The 7,690-nt window shown below is 54.9% G+C and overlaps 1 protein-coding gene across 3 annotated transcripts in view; it reads left to right on the top strand.

The window, feature by feature from the left end:
- Positions 1–4,493, top strand: part of Pacsin1 (protein kinase C and casein kinase substrate in neurons 1) — a 28,357-nt gene extending 23,864 nt beyond the window's left edge. For all 3 annotated transcript variants that reach the window (XM_013029659.1, XM_013029658.1, XM_013029660.1), the window contains 7 exons: positions 884–1,119; positions 1,523–1,678; positions 1,789–1,964; positions 2,699–2,819; positions 2,922–3,049; positions 3,636–3,823; positions 4,244–4,493. In XM_013029659.1, coding sequence (XP_012885113.1) covers positions 884–1,119; positions 1,523–1,678; positions 1,789–1,964; positions 2,699–2,819; positions 2,922–3,049; positions 3,636–3,823; positions 4,244–4,353 — 1,115 coding nt within the window. In that variant the 3' untranslated portion in view covers positions 4,354–4,493. The remainder of the gene's footprint in view (positions 1–883; positions 1,120–1,522; positions 1,679–1,788; positions 1,965–2,698; positions 2,820–2,921; positions 3,050–3,635; positions 3,824–4,243) is intronic.
- The last annotated feature ends 3,197 nt before the right edge of the window (positions 4,494–7,690 follow it).

Here is a 7,690-nt window from a genome sequence, read left to right as displayed (position 1 = left end):
AAAAAAAAAATTATAGTCCATATACACATTGGACTGTAGCAATGATTTAGGCTGGTCTAGGTACAATCCAGAATTATATATTGTACCTGATTGTCATGGCTCTAGGTTCCTGCAGTCTAGCTGGTTTCAACCTGAGGTTTACATATATTTCCTAGGTTTTTCTCTTCTTCAAGACTCTCTAGACCCTTAGAGGACAAGAGTGAACCTATGTCCCCTAGCACTGTGCCTGGCAACATATGAATGTGAATGACAGGTCCCTGGTGGTCCCCTGGCACTTTTCCCAGCTGGTTGTTTTTTGTTTGTTTGTTTTTGCCAGTCCTGGGGCTTGAACTCAGGACCTGGACACTGTCCTTGAGCTTCTTTTCCTCAAGGTGAACACTCTACCACTTGAGAGCCACAGTGTCATTTCCAGTTTTTTCTGTTTATGTGGTACTGAGGAATCCAACTCAGGGCTTCATGCATGCTAGGCAAGCATTCTACCACTAAGCCACATTCCCAGCCCCCAGCTGGTTCTTAACTTCACATTCAGGTAACTTTTCCAGGGCACCTCCTGTGGTCCTTGGTCTATACTGGGCTTGTAAGAGGTTATAGCTGCCCATGTGGGGCTCAGGTAAACAAGGAAGACATGGAGTAGGTACCCATTCAAATGCTGCATGAGGACCCAGTGAGGGCTGCAGGCCAGGCATGGGGGTGGGCAATTGGAGAGGAGTTCTGGGAGAATCTGGCTGTCTCGGGCCCCTAGTGGGTAGAGAGAATAGGAAGGATGGAAGCGGAAGTTCCTGTTGCCATGGGAAGGAAGGGAAAGCCTCAGAGAACAGAGGCAAGAGGGAAACCCCTGGACTGGGAGTGTTGGGGTCCCAATAACCCACCACTATTCTCCCAGGCCCACAATATGGCAGCCTGGAGCGGGCCTGGGGTGCCATCATGACCGAGGCGGACAAGGTGAGCGAACTGCACCAGGAGGTAAAGAACAACCTGCTGAACGAGGACCTGGAGAAGGTCAAGAACTGGCAGAAGGACGCCTACCACAAGCAGATCATGGGCGGCTTCAAGGAGACCAAGGAGGCTGAAGACGGCTTCCGCAAGGCCCAGAAGCCCTGGGCCAAGAAGATGAAGGAGGTGCCACATTAGGGTGGTCATGGGGAGGCCCCAGGAAGGGTGTCTGTTCCCAGGAGATTGCACCCACAGGGGAGCAGCGGCACCTTCAGGAAGAACTGTCCCCAGGCAGGCAGACAACACCCCATGGCAGAAACCCAAGGAGAATGGATGTGACCCCAAGAAAGAGAACAATGTAGGGAGATGCACTGCGCTTGCTGCCAGGCAGGAAGGTGTCCGTGGGGACAGCAGCAGTGCCAGGCAGGGAAATGATGAGGGCACTGCTCCCTGACAGCTGGAGCCAAGGCTAGCAGTGCTCTGCCTCTTAGAAATTCAAGCGCATGGCTTCCTGGGAGATGAATAGGGAGACAGAGTTGATGAGTGACCAGCACATCATCTGTTCCTGCTCCTCTGCCCCTGTCCACAGTTGGAAGCAGCCAAGAAGGCTTACCATTTGGCCTGCAAAGAGGAGAAGCTGGCCATGACCCGGGAGATGAACAGCAAGACGGAGCAGTCTGTCACCCCCGAGCAACAGAAGAAGCTTCAGGACAAAGTGGACAAGTGCAAGCAGGATGTGCAGAAGGTGCGGCCTGCATAGGGGTGGCAGCGGGGGTCCGAGGGCCCCTGGTGTGCGGGGGAGAGGGAGTTGCAGGCCTGGCGTGGTCTCACCACCGTCTCCCCTGATACCCACAGACACAGGAGAAGTATGAGAAGGTGCTAGAAGATGTGGGCAAGACCACACCCCAGTACATGGAAGGCATGGAGCAGGTGTTTGAACAGTGCCAGCAATTTGAGGAAAAGCGGCTGGTCTTCCTCAAGGAGGTGCTGCTGGACATCAAACGTCACCTCAACCTAGCAGAGAACAGCAGGTACTGGGCATGGCGGGCGTGCAGGGGAAAGCACAGCCAGTAGAGGGCAAGTGGCCCGCACAGCAAGGAGAGGGCAGACCTGCAGGGCTCCAAACGCAGCTGCTGCCCGGGTGCCAGCTGATACATGCTGACTACTCTAGAAACCTGGGTTTGGGTGCTGGGGGCTTAGCTACTGCAGGGTGAAGGGAGCTGACTTGGCATGCCTGCTCCTCAAAAAACCCACTGGAGCCAGACGCTTGTGGATCCCACTGGTAATCCTAGCTACTCAGCAGGCTGAGATCTGAGGGTTGCGGTTCAAAACCAGCTTGGGGAGAAAAGTTCGTGAGACTCTTACCTTTAACCACTAAAGCCAAAAATTGAGCTGCGGCTCAAGTGGTAGAGCACCAGTCTTGAGCAAAATACTTAATTGAGCCCCAGTACTGACACAAGTCTGAAATCCTAGCTACAGAAATCAGAGATACATGTTTAAGGCCAGCCCAAAGAAAAAGACATTCATGAGACTCCATCTCAATCAAAGGTTGGGTGTGCCACATGACAGGGTTGCTTGCGTACAAACTTCATGCCTTGAGTTTAATCCCAACTTCAATCTGCCAATAATAATAGTAGTAGTAATAGTAATGGTAACACAAAGGATTCCTGATTGAGGACATGTCCAATGCCATTGCCCCCCAAAAACAATGAGAAAGAGCTGTGGTAAATCTGTATCCTCCACCTCCCCATCTCCTCGTGCACAGCTACATCCACGTGTACCGTGAGCTGGAGCAGGCCATCCGGGGGGCTGATGCTCAGGAGGACCTCCGATGGTTCCGGAGCACCAGCGGCCCTGGCATGCCCATGAACTGGCCCCAATTTGAGGTGAGAAAATGTAAGGGTGGAAGGAGGGTCTTGGTTTGAAAAGACTCGGAGAATCCTCGGGGTATAGCCCTCCCAGCCTGTTTCCTGCCCTCCCCCCGCCAGGAGTGGAACCCAGACCTCCCCCACACCGCGGCCAAGAAGGAGAAGCAGCCCAAGAAGGCAGAGGGGGCGATGCTGAGCAATGCTGCTGGGGCGGTGGAGTCCACGTCCCAGGCTGGGGACCGCGGCAGGTGAGTGCCTGCTGTCAAGCTGGAGCAGAGAGGCTCACATGCTGGCGCCAGTGAGTTTCCCTCCAGGAGAACAGATATGGTTAGATCATACCAACCATATGTAGGGTGCAGGGAGCTGATCTGTATGGATCCCTGCTGTGTGGAGGACACTGCTAAACATGTTCCTTATACTGACTGGTTCAAGCCTTCTACCTCACTGGAAAGTGCATGATGCCCATTTTATGGATGCAGAAACAAGGCCCAGAGAGATTAGGTTGAGGAGTCCACAGCCACACAGATAGTTAGTGAGCCTCAGGAGGTCTTGCTCCAGGATTCTCACTCTTCACCATTTGATTCTTCTCCGGCAAAAAGTCTGGTCCATTACTTTACCACTCAAGAGCTAAAATAATAATGCAAAAGGATCTGCCTGACTTCCATTTAGAGCTGATTTGAGGATCACTGGCTCCAGACCCCATCTTAGGAGGCCAATCCCTGTTCCGGCCTTGGTAGAATTTGGGGTGTGTGGGAAGCCCTGGTTAGGAGGGGGTACCTCTTAAGAGGGGTAGGGCTGGGGTTATTCTTGAGGGGTCTTCCGTCTGCATTTCAGTGTCAGTAGCTATGACAGAGGCCAGCCCTATGCCGCCGAGTGGTCAGATGATGAGAGCGGGAACCCCTTTGGGGGCAATGAGGCCAATGGCGGTGCCAACCCCTTCGAGGATGACAGCAAGGGAGTGCGTGTGCGAGCGCTCTATGACTATGATGGCCAGGAGCAGGATGAGCTCAGTTTCAAAGCCGGTAAAGTAGGCCGGGCTGGGACCCCCAGGGAGATCTGGGCATGGATTGGGTGTGGGAGAGTGGGTAGGGCCTGAGGAAGAGACCTGAGCCAGGATTGGGTATGGGATTGAGGGCCGGTCTGAGGAGAGGACTTGGAGGGATTTGCTGGGAATGGGCCAGGACAGATCTGTGTATTGAGGGCAGGGCCCAGACCAGGTTAAGTGATGGCTCAAGGTAGGTCAGAGCCCAGTGCCAGAGGCTGCACAGAGATATTGGGTGGGACTGGAATGGGGCTTGGCGAGAATCTTAAGACCCAAGTCAACAATTTAGAGCATAATGGGAGGGGGCAGTGGAGGGCTGGTCCCTCCACTGGGGACCAGTGGTGGGGTGGCTCCTCCCCAAGCTCCTGTCAACACAGGCTACTTGCATCTCCCTTCCCAGGAGACGAGCTCACCAAGCTGGGAGAGGAGGATGAGCAGGGCTGGTGCCGCGGGCGGCTTGACAGCGGGCAGCTGGGCCTCTATCCTGCCAACTACGTGGAGGCCATCTAACCGCCCTGCCCACTCCACAACCCCACCTCCTCACCCACCACCACCCCTCCCTTCCCACCCTCGTCTCCTCCTTGCCATAGAGTTCCAGACATATTTTCCGATCAAGCTTTTATTTTTTTAAAAGTCAAAACAGAACAAAAGAAAAAAAATACTAAGAGACAGAGCATTTGCAGGGTCACCTGGAGGCCAGGGTGGTGGGCTTAGCGCAATGGCCCCAGGGTCGGGGAGGGTCTTAGGACCGAGTCCAACATCACAACATCTGCTCTTCAGAGTCCACCAAAGAGTCTCCTGAGCCCTGAGGGATGTCTTCTGGACCCTTCTATCCTGTCTCACTACCCCTCCTCTACTCCACCCCAGGCTGCCAGCACCCGCCCCTGTTGTCTGAGGCTGGCTTCCTAACCTCTCCTCTCCCCATTTCCTCCCCTCCCCCAGCTTCTAACACCACCCCATTCTCAAAGGCCTTTCCTCTAGACCCCAATAAGGGAGGCCTCCCAGCCCTTAGTCTTCCACTCTGCCCTGGACGAGCCCTTCTTCTCCTCAGCCCCAGTCTTGGGACCTGTGGGGCTGGAAGAGTCATCATCCTTCCCTACGGAGGTTTGTAGCAGGTCCCGAGGCATGGTGAGTGATCGGCTGGAGGGTGGAGAGGAAGTGATGGAGTACTGGGCACATAAGAAGGGGAGGGGAGGCAGACATGGCCCTCAGCCCAGGCTGTACCAACCCTCCAATGCTCGCCTCATCTGAGGGACCAAGACCCTGTATGGGCTCTTCTCTCCTGCCAGCATTGTGGAGAGAGGCTCTTCATCAGAGCCACACTCACCCAGTAGCTTGCAGAGGTTTTGCCCCTTCCCCCTCGTAAGTCTTTTGGCACCAGGCGGAGCTTAACCCCCAAACCCAGGGCAAAGCCAGCAACAGTAGCAGCCTCCTCCCATTTCCTGGGGAGGAGGCCTCCTGCCCACCCATCTACCCTCTACTATAGACTCACTGGGTTTAGCATCCTCCGTGAAACCATGGCTTGTGCCTGCATAACTCTTGGCCTAAACATCCCTTCCACACCCTCCAAGTCTGCTTGGGAGATGGAGGGCTCATGGGAGCTTCCAGGCTGGGTCCATCAGGGGAAGCCTGAAGCTGGGATTGGCAGAAAGGAGATCTGGCCCTCCGAAGCAAGATGGTTTCCACATCTTCCTTGTTACTCCACCACCACCAACATTCCTTTTGCTCCCCATCTCCCCAAGCCTGGGTCTCAGTTAAAAGCCCCTGGGGTAGGAGAGGTCCTTTGGTTGTCAAGAGCAGTGACACCAGAGTACTAGGTAGCAGCTCTCCTTGGGTGTAGATTGGGATTGGAAGGCAGACTGAGGGAGGGATAAGACCCCAAGTGGTAAACAAGAGACCGCAGGAGCAGTTTCTTGGAGACCTCTGGGGCCTGAACCTGAGAAGTCTGCCCGCAGGAATTTGCCACTGTTTGGCTTCTGGGCTGCAGCATCCATGCCCTCCCCTCTCACCCCCCGGTGGCCTCGGCCTCCAGATAGAGTGTGCTACCCCAGCCTCTCCACCTTCGGTTAGGAAGTAGTAGAGCCCAGCTCTGCTCTGCTTCCTGGGGGTTCTTACAGTCCTGGCAGCCCTGGCAGAGGGCTACAAGCCTGGGCACCTAGACTGGAGCCACTCCAGGGACAGGCGAGCACCCCCAGCAGCCAGCACCCCTTTCTTAATCACTGTCTGATCTCTGGGCCTCTCTGCTGCAGTCTGAGATATGGGCCTTGGGCCCCTCAGAGCCTGAAGCCAAAATTTGAAGGCCACAATCACCCGTCCCACAGCTCCTGCTTTCCCCCCAGGCAGAAGGCAGCGGGAGCCTGAAAAGCAAGAAGCCGCCACACTTGCACCTTGGGGCCTGGGCTCCCCCTTTCTGTGCTACCGGCTTCCCAGTACCTGGGTAGGGGCTGTGACCCTGGCTGGACCCCAGGCCTGTCCCTCTCAGCACCCTGGCTGCCCACTGCAGGGCAGGGACTGGAAAACGTATCCCCTTTGGAGCAGCAATCTCCATAGCTCCGTTTGGGATTCTCTCTCTCTCTCTCTCTCTCTCTCTCCTCATCCCCCCCGGGTCCCCAAGCTCCTTAGGACCCCAACTTGGGAGGGTCTCCTACCTGTAAGTCTCCTGAGCCTGGGGCCTGGCGCCACCTGTCAGCGCTGGCGTCAGGGCGCCCACAGCGAGCACGGGGCCAGGCGCCTTGCTGTGCCCACACCTCGTCCAGGAGCCCCAGCCCGCTGCCCCCTTGATGCTGCACGGGCCGCCCTGGCGGGGCTCAGCCAGTAATGTGTTTCAGTTAACCACCATTCCGCAGCCTGGTTGTGCCAGGAGCCAGAGCTGCCCTGCCACCCGCCACCGCCGTCCGCCACCCTCGGCTTCCTGATTCCATTAGTCCTCCACTTGTGAAACTCCGAGAAGTGCTGTGCTCTCAGCAATGCACCTGTTTTGTACATGATTGTGTAATTTAAAGGTATATAAATACAAATATATATATCTATATATCAGTTGTGACTGTATGACTGTGGATAAAACCCAGAACTGTGTCAATCTGCCTGGACGTGTCAATCTTGAGTCTGTGTGTCTTCAGTCCTGGGGTGGGGTGGGGGTTGTGGGCCCTCTGAGGACTCCGTGGTGGGCTGTCTGTTAAGCATGTGGACCCTGGCCTGCAAGATGTGGTCTTGGCTGACCATCATCAACCCAAGGGACTGAGGCTGAGCTTCTCACCACCTACAATCCCAGGTCCTGTCTGTTTAGTCTTGTTGAAGACCTCTGAGGCTCTGGCCTCAGGTGCTGGGCATCTAGTGACAGTACTGACCAGGTAAGCCAGGACACTCAGGTCCCAAATTCTTGGTTCAAGGGCTGGGGTACAGCTCAGTGATGGAGTGCTTGCCGAGCACACCTGAGGCTCTGGGTTTCATCCCCAGCCCTGCAAAATAAATAACTATGCCACATTCATGGTTCATGGGTGAACTCAGGGCCTCATGCTTGCTAGACAAGCACTTAGCACCATGCCACCAGCCCCAGCCTCCAAGTTGGGATTTCTTTTCTTCTTTCTTTTGAATTTGTCTTTGGTTTTGTGTCAGTCCTGCGGCTTGAACTTAGGGCCTGTGCTCTCACTTGTCCTTTTTGCTCAAAGCTGGTGTTTTACCACTTGAACCATACCTCTTCTTTTGGCCTTTGTGCTGGCTAATTGGAAAGAAGAGTCTCTCAAATTTGTCTGCTTTGAATGAGATCCTCAGAGCTCAGCCTCCCAAGTTGCTACGATTATAGGCTTGGGATACTGATACCTGGCTCCAAGTAGTTTTGGCTTTTTTT

The sequence above is a fragment of the Dipodomys ordii genome, unplaced genomic scaffold, assembly GCF_000151885.1.
Source record: "Dipodomys ordii isolate 6190 unplaced genomic scaffold, Dord_2.0 Scaffold120, whole genome shotgun sequence".
Lineage (NCBI taxonomy): Eukaryota > Metazoa > Chordata > Mammalia > Rodentia > Heteromyidae > Dipodomys > Dipodomys ordii.
This window is presented reverse-complemented; position numbering and strand designations above follow the sequence as displayed.